This window comes from Nyctereutes procyonoides, unplaced genomic scaffold (assembly GCF_905146905.1).
Source record: "Nyctereutes procyonoides isolate TBG_1078 unplaced genomic scaffold, NYPRO_anot_genome, whole genome shotgun sequence".
NCBI lineage: Eukaryota > Metazoa > Chordata > Mammalia > Carnivora > Canidae > Nyctereutes > Nyctereutes procyonoides.
Window position 1 is genome coordinate 31604185 of NW_026575020.1, and position 19620 is coordinate 31623804.

General features: G+C 56.7%; 2 protein-coding genes and 1 pseudogene across 2 annotated transcripts; 1 reads left to right on the top strand and 2 right to left on the bottom strand.

Moving 5' to 3' along the window:
- Positions 1–2044: 2044 nt before the first annotated feature.
- On the bottom strand, positions 2045–3225 carry LOC129498974 (uterocalin-like). Its single transcript, XM_055308608.1, has 3 exons — positions 3133–3225; positions 2810–3006; positions 2045–2288 (listed from the first exon to the last, which is right to left on the bottom strand). The coding sequence occupies exons 1-3, from the start codon at positions 3223–3225 to the stop codon at positions 2045–2047; spliced, it is 534 nt and encodes a 177-aa protein (XP_055164583.1).
- A 1114-nt stretch (positions 3226–4339) lies between these two features.
- LOC129518573 (U4 spliceosomal RNA) lies at positions 4340–4463 on the top strand (annotated as a pseudogene).
- An 11410-nt stretch (positions 4464–15873) lies between these two features.
- Positions 15874–19620, bottom strand: LOC129504201 (minor allergen Can f 2). The gene is made up of 7 exons (XM_055316789.1): positions 19525–19620; positions 18600–18733; positions 17233–17306; positions 16787–16897; positions 16220–16321; positions 16064–16106; positions 15874–15928 (listed from the first exon to the last, which is right to left on the bottom strand). The coding sequence occupies exons 1-6, from the start codon at positions 19618–19620 to the stop codon at positions 16081–16083; spliced, it is 543 nt and encodes a 180-aa protein (XP_055172764.1). The 3' UTR covers positions 15874–15928; positions 16064–16080.

Below are 19620 nucleotides of genomic sequence, written 5' to 3' on the forward strand. Positions count from 1 at the left end.
CTGGATGCTTCTGTGAGTGGAGAGGGGCAGGGGCTCACACATGGGATAGATCCTGCAATGCCCTGGGCCCTGCCCCTTGGCTAGGGACTGGGGAGGTGTGTCGGTGAGCAGGACCCGACCCCCCATCTGCTCTGCCACACCCCTCCTCCAGGTGGACACCCATCTGTGTTCAGGGGACCCTGTGGACACCCCTACCTTGGGTCACACGCAGCAGAACCAGCAGCTTGAATCTCTCTGCCCTGTCAGACACCGCTGCCCACCGTGGCTGGCATGATGGGGTGCTCAGCACCAGTGGAGCACCGTGTGCTCCTTACCACCCTGGCCTCGAAGGGCCCCCCTGCAGGGTCAGAGGTCACTCACCTGGACCCAGCGGCCTACCTATTCTCGGTCACACAGGTGCGATATGTGAGGAGGGATGCTGGTGGTTGAGTGGAGGTGTGAGCTGTGCCCTCTGGCCCCAGGGCTGGAGTGAGGGGCCCACCCGTTCCGGTCAGGCTGATGGTGTTGGCCGGGCTGATCCTGTGGCTTTTGCAGTAATTTTTAAACCTCTGCATGACATCAAAGCTCACAGGAGGGGTCCAGCCTACAGGCAGAGCAATGCAGGCTGTCCCTCCAGCAGGTCATTTGGGACAATGGGCAGGGGGGTTCTGGGAGCTTGGAGACGGCTCTGGATTTTCAGGGTGCAGGCAGGCCGTGGGGGAAGGAGCTGCCGTGATCAGAGTGGAGGGGTGCCCGAGAGGGTCCCATGCCAGGCTGCAGAGGAGGAGGGGGCCCCACAGAGCTACACGGGGCCCTCAGGTGGGGTCCGGCCTTTGCTGTTCTGGGTAGGATTTCTTTGTTCACCCCACGTCTGGAGGGAGGGACAGCCGGTGTCTGAGGAACACCTATGGGGGTCTCGTTCTTGGGCTTGTGTAAAGGCAAATGCTTGAGGGGTACCTGGGGAACATAAATGAAGGTGCACCCAAGCCACGAGCCCTGTGACCCTGGCCGGGAACCCACTACCCACAAAGCAGAAGCAAGTAGCTTTGGGCCAAGAGTTCCTGCGCATTGGGGGCAGCTGTGGTACCTGACTGCCTGGCTGGCCGGCCGCCCCTTGCTCCCTGAGCATCACTCTGCCCCCAGTTAGCGAGCCTGTGCCCCCAGGCCATCCCCGTACTCTAAGAGCCAGAACTTTTGGCCTGCGTGCAGCCGATGGCTTCTAGCTGTTGGGACCTTGTAGGCCAGTGCAGGCTACTCCACCAGCCCTGAAGCCTGGGGGCCCAGCCCAGGGCTGTCTACTAAATCAGATCACCCTAACACTTGGTGCATGGCCGGATTGGGTCTCCTGAAAGGTGCAGTCAAGTCCCTGTCCCCAAAACTTGGGAACAGGACCTAGTTTGGAAGCAGGATCTTTGCAGGTGTGGAAAGTGTCTGAGGATAAGGTGGTTCAGAATGGACCCAAAAACCGGTGACAATGGTTCTTTTAAGGGGAAGGAAGGGAGGTTTGAGAACAGAGGAGAATCCTGCTGGGGACATAGGCAGGGCTTCGAGTGACACACAGTTCAGGATGTTGGGGGTCCAGGAGCTGGAAGGGGCAGGGGAGTCTCCTCAGAGGTTCAGGGACGCTGGGCCCCTGCCTATGACACACTGGTTCTGACCTTCATCTCTGCAAACTCTGACCAGCCCTTGACCCTGGGCTCCTGTGAGGCCACCAACCTGGGTCCTTGATGCAAACATCTCTTGGAGCTACTGTGCCCTAACCCTGCCACTCCACAGAGGGAGCCTACTTCTTACCCAGGGCTCTGTGGTCTCTGAGGCCAGCAGGGGAGTGTCACAGGTGGCGCACAGACCCTGTCTGTTACTTGCTTTTCTTATTTGTGCAAGACGGTGGCCCTGGTGGTCTCAGGGGAGCCGACACCTCTACAGCATGGGACCTGCTGGCTAGACCGCCAGGCCTTTGCTTGGGTGGGAGTACCACCCCTTTGCTCAAGCAGGAGTTTTCTTAAGACTGTCCTTGCCATCCTTGATGCTACAGGAGGCGCAGAGATCAGGGGGCTTACCCGAGCTACTGGCATGTGGGCAGGTCTCCCTTGTGGTCAAACACCTCATTACCTTCCTGGCCCTCGTGGCCCTGCGGCAGTCGGCAGTCGAGGTCCCTCCTGTCTCCTGCCGGCGGGGGGCAGGGGCACTTACTGAGGGCGTTCACCACCCTCTTCTTCCCATGCCAGTTGCTGTGAGCACAGAAGATGGCGAAGCGATGGGGGCCCATGTCCTTTAGGAAGATCATGTTGTGGCTGGCATCTGTGGACCTGGGGGGTGGGGTGGGAGGCCTGCTGTCCCTTCACAGTCTTAGACACCTTGGTGTCTTGCCTGAGTGGTCAGGCCCCAGGAAGCGGCAGGACTGGGTGTGGGCTCCCCACCCCCTGCAGACACGCACTGCTGGGGGTTCCCCAGGGGAGCTGAAGCCAGCTGGGAACACTCCTACAAGGCCACGTGTTGTCCCAACTCCCAGGGGCTCCCTGCCTGCAGGCTGCATGATGCTGACTGCTTGTACTCAGTTTCAGCATATACTGAAATTTCCTTCTGTCTTACTTGCCGTTACTATGATTGGGACACACATGCCCTTTATCCTGGGAGAGGGTGACAAGATCCCTTGGGACCCAGGCCCCGGAGGAGGTGCTGTTGCCCGTGGAGCCCTTCAGTGGGACTGGGTGGGTCTTGGCCACGCTGAATGTCAGACATGTGTCCCGTCCCCAGACAGCAAGCCCCAGCCCTGCCCTGTGTCACTAGGTCCCCCGTGCCCTCTGGTGTCTGGGAGGTGGAGGCCAACCAGGGAGGGGGCCCAGGGTTCTCCTGCACCATGGCCCCGTCTGCATCCTCTTCCCAGATGTTCCTTCTGTGGATGTGGAACTCTATGGTCTGGAGGATTACATGGATTTTGTGGATGAAGAACATCATGTCCGAGTCCTCCTGTAGGAGCTCCAGGTCATCGGAAGCCTGTGCTGTCGAGAACCAGTTGCCGTTGACCTGCTGAGTGGAGGTGGTTGTGCTGGTGCAGGAGAGGGAGCAGTGGGGCTGGTGGGTGCCCTGCCCTGATCCCCTCCTGCTGCCCCCAGCTGCCACCTCCTCCCACCCATGCCTGTGGCTGGCTACCAGATTCTCAATGAAGTTGAAGTTCTGGGGGCCCTTGTACAGGGCCTGGGGGCCACTGAGCAGAGTTAGTATTGGCACCAGCAATGTGATCATGGTGAGGCAGAGCTGCCAGGGGGGTGACTGACGGCACTTCACGAAGGTGTCTGGAACCTGTGGCAGCTGCCCTTTCGTCCCCTACTGGGAGGGGGCTCCTGCCACATGGCTGGCCATCAGACACCAGAGCTTCCCTCCCACTTGCCACAGTGACCCTCTATTTGTTGACACTACTGCCAACAATGGCCACTTGGCCATTTATCCCCCAGGCCCCTGCCTGGTCTGTGCTGGCGGTCAGGCTGTTTCCCAGAACAGCTGTGCCCCTGGGCTGCTTCCAAGACCCGCCTGTGTCCCCTAGTGCTGGCCTTGAGTCATGGAGCTCCTCCTGACGTGGCAGCCTAGGGGGGCTGTGACATCTCCTTGTGACAGCCACCAATAGATTTGAGTGGCTTGGTCGTGCTGAGTCCCCATGCTGCCTCTGCCTCCCTGTGGTCTGTTCTCAGGACAGTGGTGCCACCTGGGTATCAGCCTGACAAGGACAGTTGCAAGGAAGGGAATGTTTCAAGTCACCCTCCGGAGTAAAGGTTCAGGACCCCACGCAGATATAAAACGAGCCCAGCAGTATATGGAAAGGGTGATGTTATCGAGACCTTGCAGGGTTTGACCCAGAAACGCAGGGTTGGTTTAAGCCACAAGAACCAAGGTATTTCACGTTGAGGGCGGCAGAAAAAAATCGGACAAGCGTCATGTTAGTGGCAGGAAAGGCATCTGACGAGGTTCAGCGATATTCGTGATGGACACCCCTACCGCTGTTAGAGAAGCGAACCGGCAGGTTCCCACGACAGCCCTGCCTCACGGCAAAGCATAGAAAACCTCCCTGTTAGGACTGAGGACGCTGTGACCGCTGCTGTGGCTCACGGCATGGGCCCCTTGGTAAGGGACGGAAGGAAGCACGACGAGGAGTGTTACTGAGGTCACGGGTAGATGTGTGGTGATGCGGGAAGAGCGCCTGAGATCCCTGGTGGGTAAGTCCATCATGGCGAGTTTAGGAAGGTGAGCAGCTGCGGGAGTGTGGGTGCAAACGGGACCGTTTCTGTGTGTGAGCAGTGCATAGGCAGAGTGGGAGGTTGAAGAGAATTTATCTGCAATTTGGAAAAATAAATAAGTAACTGGAAGCTTTGCGCAGTGGCAGTATCGTAGCCAATGAGGTTTATCCGAGGCGCGATTATTGCTAATTGAAAATAAGTAACTGGAGAGAAATCCAACAAAAAAATTGTGCAGATCTTCTGCCCAGAAGGCTACCAACTGCTATTGAGGTGTTCAGATGAACTGAATACATTGCAAACCGCGTAGTGGGTTAGAAGTCTCGGTGCTGAAGGAATGTCTGCTCCCTCCTCAGCATCAGCAGGATCTTAGAATCCCAGCCGGTTGTGTGCCATGCGGTCCCCACGTGCTGAGGGTTACAGTTGCTGCGATGCTCCCTTGGTTCAGTTGGGAGGGACTCACTCCTGCTGACTTGCATTCTTACTGCAAAGTTTTAGTGATGGAGCCAGTGCAAAGCAAAAGAAAGCAGACACATACTTCCACATGGGGACACTTTTTATAGTGAGGTGGTGCTGCAGAGAAATGGGGTAAAAGCATATTTGAGATTGGGCTGCTGGTTGCCATTTGGGACGAGAACGGGCCTGAGCCTGCATCACACCTGCTCAAGGAGCAATCCCAGCAGTGTGCTGAGTGCTTACCCGCCCCAGAGCTGGGTGGAAATCTGTGCCCAGGACCTCAGCATGTGACCTCCTTTGAGGTTGGGTCTTTGTGGGTTAATCAAGTTAGGAGGACAACACTGGGGTGGCCAACCCAGTGTGATCGATGTCTTTACAAAGAGGGGAGGCTTGAAAAAAAAAAAACAACAGAGGGGAGGTTTGGACACAGTTGCTTGGAAGATGGTGTGAGGACCACCACGGGATGGAAGATTGAGTAGAGGTTGGGGGATGCAGCCCGAAGCCCGACACGTGCAGGCAGCCCCAGAGCTGGAAAGAGCCAGAAGGACCAGTCTCCCCTCCAGAGCCTCCAGAGGGGATGTGGCCCCGTGACCGCGGACGGGGGCCTTCAGGCCTCAGAATAGGGAGAACACAGTTCAGCCCTGTCCGTGGTCCCTTGTTATAGCAGCTGCAGGACACCTATATGGCAGGACGGGTGTCAAGTCCCAGCAGGAACAGGTGGCATGGCCGAAGGGGTGACTGCAGAATCACGGAAGGTGTGGGAGAGTGAGGGGAGGTCAGGGCCAGGGCCTGAGGGAGGGCCGAGCAAGAAGCAGCCATGGAACTTGCCGTGGAGCTGCAGGCAGGGCATCCAGGAGGGACGCTGCAGGGTAGGGTGTGAATGCCCCAGACTCTAGCTCCTGTCTCCCGTGGGGCCTCCCTTCCTTGGGTCTGTGGCTGCAGCTGTAGGGCTATGGTTGTGGGTGGAGAGCAGGTCTGCAGGAAGAAGAATAATGTCCCACATTGGGGGACTGTCCACCAGATGTGAAAGACAACACAGCCAAGTCTCTAAACCTGAGGAGGGCTGCAGAGCATATCCTACGGCCTCAAGGAAAGGAGCCTGCAGAGATGGAACAGAAGAGGCAGGATCCTTTAGCAAAAGTCCACCAAACTGGGTGGAAATGAAGACCCCTCATTCGTTGGAAGACAAGTGGGTGAAAAGTGCAGCCGCAGGAGGACAAAGAAACTGTTCCTATTATCAGCCAAGGGCTTCTCTCCACAACATATAAAGAACACAAATCAATGAGAAAGCAGTGACAGAGGAATGGACAAAAGACTTAAGTCACTACTCGACAAAGAGGCAATGTGACAGCCAAAACTGTGGAATGGTGCACAACCCATGGTAACCAGAGAAATGGAAATTGTCCTGAGATTATAGACACTCCTACACCCAGCACCCCAGAATGGCTGGAAATAAAACGACCGTAACTGGAATAACGAGAATGGGAATTAATACAAACGTGGATGCCCTGGGTCAGGGATGTCAGGGGGTCCAAAGGCCTCAGGAGGACAGTTACATGATCTGTCAAAGCCCCTGGACACGGCCAGAGCTCTGCTAGGTATGTCCCCACAGAGATGTGTGCCTGCAGGCCCCCCTGAAATCCAGGGGTGGGGCAGGTGTGCGTGCTGTCCCCAGGAGGGCCAGGAGCACCTGCTGCTCCCATTTCACAGCTGCCTTGGCAACCCGTGCCCCACAGAGCAGCCACTGCCTGCCAGAGGGGTCGGGCTTCCAAGACACACCCGAATTGAGGGTCTGGAAGGTTAGGATCTCGGGGTCCGTTTCAGTTTGGAAAGCATTTTGGGGGGTGTGTTCTTGTGAGACACTAGCTGCTGCCTCGAGGAGTCCTCTCTTCTTTGGGGTCTTTACCCTCCAGCTTTGGGGTGGCTGCCCAGCTCCCTTTGTGACCCGTGGTTGCCCATCTCCTTCCTGCTCCCCTGAGGTCCTGGTGGGGGCAGGCAGGCCCACTTGGCACAGGTTGAGTTTCAATATACCTGCAGCTCCAGGAACAGAGTGGGGCCCGAGCTGGGCTGCTCTATGTGGCCAAGGAGAAGTCCTTTGCCAGACCCCTGAGCTGGGATCCTCCATGCTCAGGAATTGCCATGGCCTGGCATCTGGGCACTGACCCCTCCTGGTGGGGTTACAGGGCATGCACAGCATTTCCTGAGTAGGGCTGAGTAGGGTCTCCCCAGAAGTCACATCCATCTGAAGCCTCAGAACGTGACTTTATCTGGAGTCTGCAGATTAAGGTAAGGCCTTAATGTGAAATTGCCCTGGATTGGAGTGGGCACTGAATCCAGTGACCGCTGGAGAGACCCAGGCTCAGGTATCACAGGGACGGATGAGCTAGGTGAAGATGGAGGTGGGAGTGGTTGCAACTGCAAGCTGGGGATACAGGCCCCACCAAGCCTAGGGGAGGCAAGGCACAGGTTCAGAACCTCACAAGTGTCAGTGCTGATGACCCTTGGGGTTTGGTTCTTGGGCCTCCCAATGGAGAGAGCGCATTTCTGTGGTGTCAAGCCGGGTGTGTGGTGGTGTCTGATGGGGGCCCCAGGAGGCCAACCCACCTGGCAGGAGAGTTACCTTGTACCCCATGCATTGGCTCAGTTTGCTGAGTCCTTTCCTATTTTTATAGATGCAGAAATAAGATGGGCAGGTCACTTGAGGTCCTGCTGTGATCAACGGTGACAAGTCAGGCCCCCACCACTGTCCCTGCCTTCCCCGGCCCTCCCAACCAGGCCAGCGTGTGCTTCTGGAACATGGGATCCCAGCCCCCCTCATGTTGGTGGCCCCTCGAGGAAGTCAGGGGCACCTCGCCCCTTCTCAGACCAGGGCACGGGTGCGTTCCAGACGTGGAGCTTTACCCCCAGTCGCCCCAGTCTCTGCACAAGCATCCTCATTCAGACCCTGCACCCTATGAGTGTCCCTCCCAGAAGGGCCCTTCCAGGCCAGGCCCTTGGCAGCAATTAGCATCCCTCTGGGGCCCAGGGCAGTGCCATTTGGCGCTTCAACAAAGGTTCCGGAGATGCTAATTTTCAAAAACAAAAGCTGGTATCCTGGTGGCCTCTTCCTGGAACAGACCGGTTCTGAGGCCTCTAGCCTGGGACCAGCAGGTCACACACTTGTGTTCTCTGTCCTCGTGGCAGGTGTGGGGATTTGTGTCTTCATTCTTATCCCCGGGCCCAGGTGACCTCAGCCAACCGTGGCCACTGGCCGGGCACATTGTGTCCATGTGTCCAGTTTGCATCACCCGCCTTCCAAGCTGCAGGGAGGTCACGGGCCCAGGGCGGGACTGACCGCGCGGGGCAGCTAGCAGCTGTTGAGGGCCATGGCACGGCTCTGCAGCAGCCAGAGAGCCGACCCCTGTGGTGGGGGTTGGCCAGGAGCTGGTCATGGCTGTCCCGCAGAGGGTTACTGCAGTGGCCCTGCTCTTCTGCCCCTGGGGCTCTCCAGCTTGCCATCTTTTGGGCGAGCAGAATCCAGAGACCTCAGATGCCCGTCACTCCTGCCCTGCAGTGCTGGAGACCCAGCTGCCGAGTGTCACTTGCCCGCCCGTCATGAACTGGGGCATGTGTCTGGAGGTCGGTGTCCCCCCGGCCAGGAGGCATCTTGGGATGAGGGGTAGGTACCCAGTACTTGCCGGCCTTTGAGTTACGACCTTGCTCTGTCCTTGGAGGCATGTGCACAAGCATGTACAAATCCACGGGGTGGCAGTGTCCCTTGCACGGTGGGCATGTCTGACAGAGAGACTGGACTTTGACTTTTCATCATGAACACTGACCACCAAGACGCACTGCGGCTCCTGTGGTTCACCCAGCCCGGCCACTAAGGCAGCTTTCTTGCAGGATGCTGGTCTTCAGGACCCCCCCTTCCCCCACCATGGGTCACCCCTTCCCTTCCCTGGATCTTGGGAAGCACTTCCTCCCACTCACTGTGCATCCCCAGCACCTTATTATCATTTTGTCTGTTTTTGAAGTTTATAAAAACGGTATCTTACAGGACACATGTATTTGTGTCTGGTTGTTTTTGGTGAAATACTACATTTAAGAGTCATCCACATTACTTTTTTTTTTTTTTTTTAGCATTTTAGTTATTTATTCATGAGAGACACACAGAGAGAGGCAGAGACACAGGCAGAGGGAGAAGCAGGTTCTTCATGGGGAGCCCGATGTGGGACTTGATCCCAGGACCCTGGGGTCACTCCCTGAGCTGAAGGCAGATGCTCCACCACGGAGCCACCCAGGCGTCCCCACATTACTTTTTAAATGAATGAATTTATTCTTTATTGTGGCAGTATCTGGATCACAGATTTGCCCTCATAACCATTTAAAACCACAGCTCTGTGGTGTTCAGTGTACTCACAGTGTCGTGCAACTGGCACCACCGTCTGCTTCTAGAACTTTCTTTGCTTCCCAAACTGACACTCTGTCCTCCAGAAACACTGATGCTCCTGCCCCCACCTGAGCCCCCATTCTCCTGCTCTGTCTCTGAATATGAGCAGCCAGGGCCCTCACTTAAATGGATCCCACAGGGTCCAACCTTTTGTGGCCTGGCCTACCTCACTGAGCGTACTGTGTTTAGTGCTCACGTGTGTTGTGTGACACGTGTCATAACGTCCGTCTCATGGCTGAGTAATATTCCACACCACATGATGTTACCTGGTCATCGGTGTGTGGGCGTGCTGAGTGGTGCTGTGGGTTGCGTGGGTGTGCATGGACCCGAGTCCCTACCTTCGGTTCTGTTGGGGGGCTGCCCAGACATGGAATTCCTGTGTTTCACCATAATTCTGTGTTTCATGTGTTGGGAAGCTGCCCCTGTATTTTCCAAAGAAGCCATGCCTTTTATGTTCCCATTGGCCGCGGGTGTGTGTGTGTGTGTGTGTGTCCCCATGTGTGTCCTGCAGGTGTGCGCGGTCTCAGCTCACGGCTGTGGTCTGCGTCCCCCTTGTGGTTAGTGGTATGGAGCAGGCGTCCATGTGCTTCCTTCTTGGCCGTCTGTGTGTCCTTGGAGAAGCGTCTGTCCATGTTGTTGGCTCATGTTTGACCAGTGTTTTTGTGTTGGAGTCACACACCAACCAAATAATACCAAACCCATCTCCAACTGAGGGTTTGAGGACACCTGCCCCCACTGTGCAGTTGCTATTTCAGATTTCACAATGACTTTTGATGCACAAAGGGTTTTTTTTTAATGATAGTCACAGAGAGAGAGAGGGGGGCAGAGACATAGGCAGAGGGAGAAGCAGGCTCCATGCACCGGGGGCCTGACGCGGGATTCGATCCCGGGTCTCCAGGATCGCGCCCTGGGCCAAAGGCAGGCGCCAAACCGCTACGCCACCCAGGGATCCCGCACAAAGGTTTTTAATTTGTTGTGGCTCCATTTATGTCCAGGAGGTCATGGCCAGATGCCGAATCCAGAGCTTTCCCCAATACCTTTTCTTTTCTTTTTTTTAAGATGTATTTATTTATTCATAAGAGAGAGAGAGAGAGAGAGAGAGGCAGAAACACAGGCAGGGGGAGAAGCAGGCTCCATGCAGGAAGCCTGATGCGGGCAGATGCTCAACCATTGATCCACCCAGGCATTCCCCCAATACCTTTTCTAGAACATTCTAGCTATAGATGTCAGGTGTGGTCCACCTCAGGCTCACTGTTGTGCATGCGTGAGCTAAGGGTTCACCTTGTTCCATTGCCCGTGGAGGTCATTGTCCTGTCTGGGGAGAAAACTGTCCTTTCCCCACTGTGTGGTCTTGGTACCCTCGTCAAAGCCGCCTGACCATGTAGGACAGGGTTCCTTTCCAAGGCATTCTGCCCCAGTCTGTATATCCAGCTTTGTAGTAGGTTTTAAAGTGAGGACCTGCAGGACCTCCAGATTGTCCTCCTTTTCCAGGGCACTCTGGTGCCCTCAGGAGGTCCATATGCATTTATGATGGGCTTTCCTATTTCTGCAAAAGGACACCATTGGGATTTTGAGAGGGATTGTGTTGAATTCATGCATTGATTGCTTTGGGAGATACTGAAATTTTAGCAATTTGTGGCTTCCGATCCATGAACATGGGATGTGTTTCCATCTGCTTACATCTTCTTTCGTCTCTTTCCTGTTTGGTGGTTTTCAGTGGAAAAGGCTTTTTTGCCTCCTTGGTTAAGTTCATCCCTAAGTATTTTGTTCTTTTCAATGCTGTTGTGAATCTAATTGTTGTCACCCTTCCTTTCAGATTGTTCACTGTTTGTGAATAGAAACACAACCGATGTGCTTATGTGTTGATTCTTTACGCTGCAACTTGGCCGAATGCATTGATTATTCTGACCCTTGTACGTGGAGGTTGAAAGCTTTCTCTACATAAGTTCATACCATCTGCAAACAGAGAGACTTTTTCTTCTTTACGTAGGGCTGTGTTTCCTTGTGTCCCCACCACAGAGCCTCCTGTGCGAGGCTGTCCCATGGGTCGTCCATCCATGCTTTCTGTGGACACTGGGGTTATTTCTGGCTTTTGACTATTGCCTGAGTCCTTCAGTAACTCATAATCCTGTTTATTTAGGTGCTGAGTACAAAGTAGCACTAAACACTAAGCAAATACTCTGTATTAAATACTAAATAAAAAAGCTAAATTCTTATTGGGAGTATTTAGGAGTGGAATTGCTGGGTCGTGAGTAGATGCACTTCCAATGTTAGTAAAAAAAACTCTCCAAATGTCCCAGAGTAGCTGGGCCACTTTGTATCCCTATGACCATGTCGGAGAGTTCTTGCCTCACATTGTCACCAGCGTTGGATGAGTCAGCTCTTAATTTTAGCTGTTTTGTGGGTGTTAAGTGGCAGGACACCTTGGTTTTCCTTAGCATTTCTGATGACTAATGGCATTGAGCACCTTTCTGTGGACCTACTGGCCACTCGCATATATGTCATATTTTTTGAAGTGTCTGTTCCCATTTGCTGCCTGTTTTTTATTTGGATGGTTTGCTTTTTGCCGTTGATTTGTCGGAGTCCTTTATAGATCCTGCGTGTGAGTTCTTCAATGGATATATGGTAACTTGACTTTTTCCTCTTAAACTACAGCATAATCAGTCATTTGGTGGAAGAAGTTTAACAGCAGAAGAGAAAAGGGATTCCTCTTGCGTGATTTTGATTCTCTGGGAGGTGCTGAGGCTTGTGCGTGACAGGCCATGCCATGGTATGTGTGGTGGATGCCCTGGGTCCCCAAGGAGCAGGTGTTCTACACACAGCGCCGACTGGGGAATTCTGTGGCTATGCACGCAGTCATTTCCATCCAAATCTACATCTGTACTGGCTGTGTCTCATCATCCCACCGGACAGCATAGAAGGACCACAGAGATGGCAGGTCCCTGTGTGAACATGCAATAGTCGTGGGTTCAGGAGGCGTCCTTGGAGATGGGGTCGGGGAGGTGATCCCGGATCAGCCGCTGAGCTCTAATCCTAACGACAAGGGTCCTTGTGGTAGAGTTGCTGTGGGATATTTGACACAAAAGGAAGAATTTGTGTGGGGAGAGGTTTGAAAGGGCTTTGCTCCTGAAGTAGGAGGGAGGGACATGAAGCAGGAGCAGCCTGCTGCCCTAGATGGAGGTAAGGTACCGGGTCCCTTCCAAGAGCCTCTGCAGGAAGCGTGGGCCTGCTGGCACCTTGGTTTTAGCCCAATGAGACTGACCTGGGACTTCTGACCTCCAGAGCTGGGAGAGGCCCGTTTGTGCTGGGCAGGGGTGCTCTGATGAGAGAGGCCAAGGGCTTCCAGGTGAATGCAGAGCCTCCACGGCCCAGAATTCTCCAACCAGGGGTGGGACCACCTGCTCAGGCCCAGCCTGTGTGCACTGTGGTCCCTCTCTGGGGCTCCCAGTTCCACCCCTATCCCAAACTTACCCAGGGTGCACACCAGCCCCCAAGTGTCCATAGCTGGCAGATGGCACTTAGCAGCACACCCTCACTCCAGGGAGAAATCTTTCTCTTCTGGGTCATGGAGCTCTTTGCAGGTAGAGAGAGAGCACATGACCTTCTTGTGGAAAGGTGCACTCGGTTGTGCAATGCGACTGCTGCTCGTGGTATCGGGGGCTCCCTGAACCCTTCTTGGACCATTGTCAGAAGAGCCAGGTGCCGAAAACAAGTCCAGAGGGCACTTTCTGTGCCCAGAGTCCCCCAGTGGTTCCAGTCACCCCCCTGACCCTGTGTCAGGTTCAGCATCCCTGTGTCAGGGAGCTCGTCAGCACCCCTGGGGAGGGTGTTGGTTTTCTCATCTTGATGAGCAATAGCTGGTATCCTGGTCTCTGTGCTGCCCTCTGGGCATAGACCCGCTGGGGATACCAGGAGCCAGGTCACGCCAAGCGTGTCATGTTCCTGCTCTGGAATCCAGCGACCGCCCCTGGCGGCGGGTGTGACTGGCAGCCATGGAGCGTGTGTCCTGACACCCAGTGCAGTTCAGGGGAACAGAAGCAGGGAGCTCCTCCAGCCTGGCTCCCAGTGTGGGAAGGGCTGTGAGGGGTGGAAGGGGCCTTGGGCTGAGGTCCCAGACACTGCAGGCATATTACTGGTGATGGGGCCACTTGCCCCCTCACCCTCGGGAGTCCCCTTGGGGGCCCAGGGGAGCTACCTGTCTGGTTACCACTTTCCTGCCCAGGGATACCATCTCTGGGTGCAGGGCCAGGGTGCATTTCTCCCAGCTGTGGGTTAACGTGTGGTTCCCAGTCCCCAGGGGCTTCTGGAGTGGTTGGATGTCACTCCCCCTCCAGACTCCAGCTTCCTGGGAGCAAAGGCCTTCTCTCCCCTTTGACCGTGTCCACAGAAGTCAGTCAGTGTGTGTGAGCCTCACACCCGGGCCCCCCCTCCATCACTGGCAGGACTTGGGGGCTGGGCCCCCCTCCCATCCCCCGCAGTCCAGGCTGTACTGAGCCAGGCATCCTCTGGGTGAGTGCGGGTAGCCTGGGCCTCCATGCCGATGGCTTCTCCTCCTTTGTGTGTTTGCTGTCATCCCTCGAGGCAGGGGACCTAGCACACACCCCAGGCTGGGCATCTGTCCCAATGTCCCCGATGCTCGTTTGGTGATGCTCCTAGACCTGGTATGTGGGGCCACCCGACCTCCTCGGGCCTTGGCCTTTGCCTGCTGTTGAGGAGAGGCCCGAGGACAGCCTGGTGCCTCACTGCTGCCAGGCCCTGCCAGTACATCCTGTTTCTGAAGCCCTGGTCACAGTTGGTGGTGCCTTGTAGTTGGTAGAAATGATCGCTAATACAGAGTGTCTGTGTCTCCTCTCTGCTCCGTTGACATGATTGTCTTATAATAACTTTCTCGAATCTGCGTCCCTGCTGCCTAGTTCTTCCTGCCAGAGAAGGAAGAACTCCCTTCTCTACGAGGCAGGGCTGCTTCCCTCGCCTCTAGGCGGTGCGTGTCCCTGGCGGGTGGCACGGTGCTGTACTCGGGTCTTGGCCCGTTTCAGAGTCTTCTCTGCACGCTGTCCTGTCTTTCCTTTGTCCTGGTCTTTGCCTGAATTTCTCAAATGACTGAGAGCACATTGGAATTGCTTTGGCTTCTCCAAGTGGAGGCAGTTCTGTAGGACAGGTTCCCCTTCCCGTGGGGCTTGGGGCTCAGAGAGCCCACCCAGGTCCAGCTCAGTAGCCGTCGTCACGTTGCCATTCAGGGTGAACATCATAAAGAGCTGGTGAGTTTTCCTCAATTGTTGCTGAGCTGATGGTGCCCAGGCCACCTCCTTGGTGTCCTCAGAGTTTCCCTGCCGGTGAGCTGAGGCGTACTGGATCCTTGAGGATTTCCTATGGTGAGCTGCTTCTCCATGGTCTTTATGTGTGGCTGGCTTTGGGAGCTGGCTGGTTGTGTGGACCCAAAGCAGAGCCCGTAGGGAGGACTTTGTCTGGCCTGGAGAGCCCTCGTCAGAGCTGCGGGGCAGAGGGACAGCCAGGATGGCTCGCCTGCCGGCCTGTCCCCTGGGCCCCTGCGCCCTTGGTTGTGTGCTCCGAGAGATTGTCCCAGGGTCCCACGGCGGGAGGAGCACCCCCTGTGCATATTTGGGCAGTACCCTGAGTGGCCCATTGGCCCCACTGCCACCAGAACGGCTGATTTAGGAGTTTACTCTCATTCTTGCTCATGGAGGGGGTCCTCCAGATTTCTCCTTGGCCCTGGTGACAGGAAGCCCCATCTCCCACCCCTTGGACCTGGAGCAGGTGCTGTGACCAGGCCCTGGTTGGACCTGGGGGCGCTGAGGGTATAGGGGATAGAAGTGCAGTCAGATCACTGGGAGGAGGCAGAGGTGGCAGCTTGTGGACCCGTGCCTCCACGCCCCACCCACCAAGCCCTTCCTCATGAGGACCACCCTCTCTTCTCAGATCCTGGGCTTGTGAAGCTACCCCCACCCCAGACTCTAGAGAGGACGTGTGACTCGGGCCTGGCTGCTGAGAAGCACAAGTGCCTCACTGTTCTCCATTTGGAGACGAACGCAGGAGGGGCCAGAACCTGAACAGGCCTGTGGGCTGCAGCGCTGAGGCCTCTGCAGGGACTTTGGAGAGAGGACAAATTGGTTACACTGTACCTCGAGGGAAGAGGAGTGGTCTGTGGCCACTGGCAGCCATATGTGCAGCCTGAGAATGGAGCAAACAAGGAAAGAAAGAAAACAGGCAGGAGACAGAGAAAGATGGCTCTTCTGCCCCTGGATACAGCCGTGCCTGCAGGCAGTCCTGGCTCAGCGTGGTTCATATGTAAGAGCCAACATTCCATTTACTGCTGAAGCTGTGTGTGCATGTGTGTGTCTGTGTAAGACCTTCTATTATTTCATGCTAAGAGTCCCAGGGGATGCATTTTGCACACTTGAGAGGCTGAAGCTGTAATGAACGTGTGCCCCATCACCTGGCAACACTTTCTGCCTGGGTTCTGCGGGCACTCAGCCTTGGGGACAGCTCGGATTCAGGAAGATGGTTCGCCTTTCCCTTTGCTCATTTCTGCAGCCCCAGAAGAAATGACCTCTAGACAACTTGGACTCTGCAGTCATCTTTTGAAAGGAATGTCCTTTATTATGCGAGGAGGGACCATAGCAGGGGGCTGGGGAGTGTGTGGCTGCCCAGGCAGGGAATGGGGGCAGGCTGGACAGGGCCGCACATGGAAGCGCAGGTGGGTGTTGTTGCTGGGATCACCTGGAGGGTTCACAGAGAGGGACGCAGAGCTGAGTACGGTGTCCCCGAGCCTACAGGTCTGAGTCCTCAGGCAGGTGAGATCCTGCTGCTTGGCTCTCTGTGCACAGGGTGGCAGAGGATGGGGGTAGTTCTGGGCTCTGAAGGCAGCTCAGGGACCAGGGTAGGGGCTCCATCCACCTCCAGGGCCCCTGGAGAAGCCCTGCGGGGTGCAGCTCCAGGCGCCACCACTCACCTGCGTGGGCTGATGCCCTAGTCTCTGGAACCCTGGCAGCGATCTGAGGGGCAGAGTGACCAGGAATGAGTGCCTGCCTGGCCCCAGCCTGCTGGGTGGCCGCTGAACTGAGGGGACCCAAGGGGTGGGGGTGGGCCGGAGGGCAGCGGGCCTCACCATCAGCGCTCAGAACCACAATCTGGTCCTGGTGCAGACCGATGTCTTCACATACGGATTTGAATGCTGGCAGGAAGTCCTGCTGCCTGCTGAGGTCCCGGACTGCAGGGGAACATGGGGGTGGGGATAGGGGCACCAGAGCAGGGCCTTGGCCCCAGGGGGTGTCGGGGGACCAGGCTCTTGGGGACTGAGAGGAGAGGTCATGTGTCATGGAAAATTGGGGCTGATGTGGGGAGAGACTCCTTCTCTTGGGATGACATAAGATGAAGTGACTGTCCCCTCCCCTGCTACCCAGAAAGGCGTGGAGGTGGAGCCCTGGTCACGGGATGGTCCTGGTGAGGGGGCCATGTGAGCCAGTGTGTACAGGTGTGAGCAAGCGCCTGGGGCTGCAGGGGTGAGGCTGAGCAGGAGTGTGGCTGTGGCTGGAGCCTTTGTCCGGGGTCTGGTCCCAACCTCCCCAGACCTAGTTAGCCCGCTACTGCTGCGGGGGCCATAGGCCCATACCCAACGTGAGGGGTGGACCTGGGTCCAGCCAGTCTGGATGGCTCTGGAAGGAACTACACATACCCATCAGGTGAGCCACCAGGCTGGTGTCATCGTTGTACTGGTTGATCATGTAGAGAATCAGGTAGCTCTTGGGGTCTACCTCTGCCAGGTACAGGTCATTGTGTCCCCAGTCTGTGGAGGATAGTGGGGCTGACACAGGCTGGGAGATAGATGGCCACCCCGGGGAGGTGGGTGATTGTAGGCCCACCTGGGAGGGACACCCGTTCACTTTCTGTGGGGGTGGTGCCCCATGTCCTACCTGGTCTTGGGGGACCTGGGTGTGGAAGTGGGCTCTGTCCCCTGAGAGGAGCTGCCTGTACCCTGCCGGGCTGGGGGCCTGAGTCCGGATGCCTACCTGTCCCCCAGGCGTGGAGCTGCCCGGTCCTTGCCGCAGGGCTCTAAGCCCAGGAACCCTACCTCTTGGTGGGGCCATGACCTCGGGGAGCCTGCTGCCTGCACACACTTACACTCCAGGTCAAATTTGTTGCTGGTGGCAGTCTTGAACGCAGTGAGGGAGAGTTTCTCGCACTGGCCGTCCTGCCTGCAGACAGAGGTGGGTGGGCTTACTAGTGTCCACCTGCCCCCTTTCGTGTTTTATTATTTATTTATTTTATTTTATTTTTTATTTTTTTAAAGATACAAAAGAGATCTTTATCTCTCCAGGAAAGCTCTCTAACAGTGACTGGCCTCGTTTGTAAGGTCCTCATTTTCTCTAAGGACCAGAACCACAGGCCTTGGCATTGCTTAATCTACTTGACGAAGGAATTAAAACTGGAAACTAAAGCTTGCTACTCAGCCCCCATGCCTGGGGTGGGTGGGGGACCCTGAAACCCGGAGCGGGGATGGACGCATGGGGGTGGGGTGGGGGGACCCCGTGAGCTGCAGAAGCACCAGCGTGAAGGGAAAGGAAGCCAGCTCCGGGTTGGGGCTCAGCAGGCAGTTCTGGATGTCACCTCCTCCCACTGTCTGGTCCTGGCCTTCCCCCTCCTCTGCTCCACATCAAACCAAGAGTGACTTTTCCAAGATGCCCTTTGACTGGGCGTGCACCATTAGACCTCAGTCCTTGGCTAGAGGACTTGGATTTCAGTGAGGTGGAGGCGGAGCCCACTGAGGGGGAAGACTTGGAGGCCTGGGGAGCCACTTCCCCAAGTCTGCAGACCAGAGGCAGCGCATGCTGGGCCGGCGTAAGGATGACCTCCTGCAGCAAACTTGCAAGCTTTCCTGAACCGAAGTTTTGAGGTCGAGTCTGCCTCCGTCTCCGAGAGCTTCCTCACGTTAGAAGGCACGACCTCCAACCCTGTGACCCTGCGTCAGAGGATGCTGGCTGCTGGCCACAGCGGCCATCGGAGGCTCCAGAAGCAACAGATCTCCTAGCACTCGCTTGCTGCCCCCGCCCCCAGCAGCGCCACCGCAGAAGCCCAGGCCCCCTTTTCATGTTTTAAATGAAAGTATCATTTGCCCACGGTGACAGTCACTACTTTCTGTGTGGGCTCTGAGGGGTTTGACAAGCACATCCATTCGATCCCTTAAAGGTGACATTGGTCCTCTTTGTCCTGGGCTGCCCTCCCCTCCTCTGGCGCTGACCTCCTTTGATGCCTGGATGCTGGGTCAGCAGCTGAGGGAACCCCCACCTCAGTGACAGCAGCATCCCCACCCCCCACTGCCCACACATGTCCTGACCAGGGACCCTGTGCTGAGAGGGGGCAGGAGGGTGGCCGAATCAGACCTCTGATGCTTCTCCTGAGCAGCAGTGTTCCTGTCCCCTCACCAGGGCCAGCCCCATCCACCCTGCAACTCCACCGCACCCCCACGCCCCTTTGTGCCCTGCACCCACGGTATGAGGATATCCCCGTGCAGGTTGCCGTCCTTTGCGCTCATGCTGTGGATCAAAACCCTGAAGTGCCCCCGGGGTCTGATCAGATCGGACTTGTTGGAGGCCAGGGCAACGGAGTGCCACCTCCCAGACAGCTGTGGGCAGCGAGAGAACAGAGTGAGTTGGGGACCCTGCCCTCCCCTGCCCCACCCCATGTCCGCAGCCTGTTCACGCAGCACCCAGGAAAGCCCGTGATGCTGCTGGCGGCTGGCAGATTCAAGGTCAGTCCCCATGTTCCGCCCCCACCCCATCTGGGCCAGTGGACCAGCTGGCAGGGGTGAGCATGAGGAGGAGGCATGTCCAGGGCTTCTGGCCCTACGGGTCCCAGCTCAGCACTTGCCCCCTCGGCCCCAGCGGATGGTTCATTCCCTTCTAGACTCAGCTTAGGGCTCCTTCCAAGACCCTGGCAGGTGCTCCAGCCCCCATTGTTGCCTTCGGACCCCCTCCCTACTGATCCCCCCCATCATGGACTCCCCCACAGATCTTCCCCTCCACCGTGGACTCCCCCATGTGATCCTCCTGCCATGGACTCTCCAACAGATTACCCCATCATGGGCTCGCCCTATGGCTCATTAACAAATCTCCAAAAGTGGAGTCTAGACTCCGGTCCTCTGTCTGCCTGGGCCTGCGGTGGTCGGCCAGGGGCAGCGGTACCCAGCAGGGTGTCATACAGGGCTGACCAGGGAGTACAGGCCTCAGCCCTGCTTCCTGTGCATGAACTCGGGGGCCACGTATCTGGCTGCCTGAGGCCAAGATTCCTACCCGCAGCCCTGCTCCCTGGAGGACCCATGAGGCTGCCGCCTCAGCCAGGCCACCCACCAACTCCGAGGCTCACTCAGGGTGGGGCCACCTCCCGCCCACCGGCCGGCGGCCTAATGGGGCTCACCTCCTCTAGGCCTCCCTGGGGCTCCTCATGGTTTCCCTCCTGAGCCTGGAGGCCACAGATCAGTGCCAGGCCCACGGTCAGCAGTAGGAGCTGCAT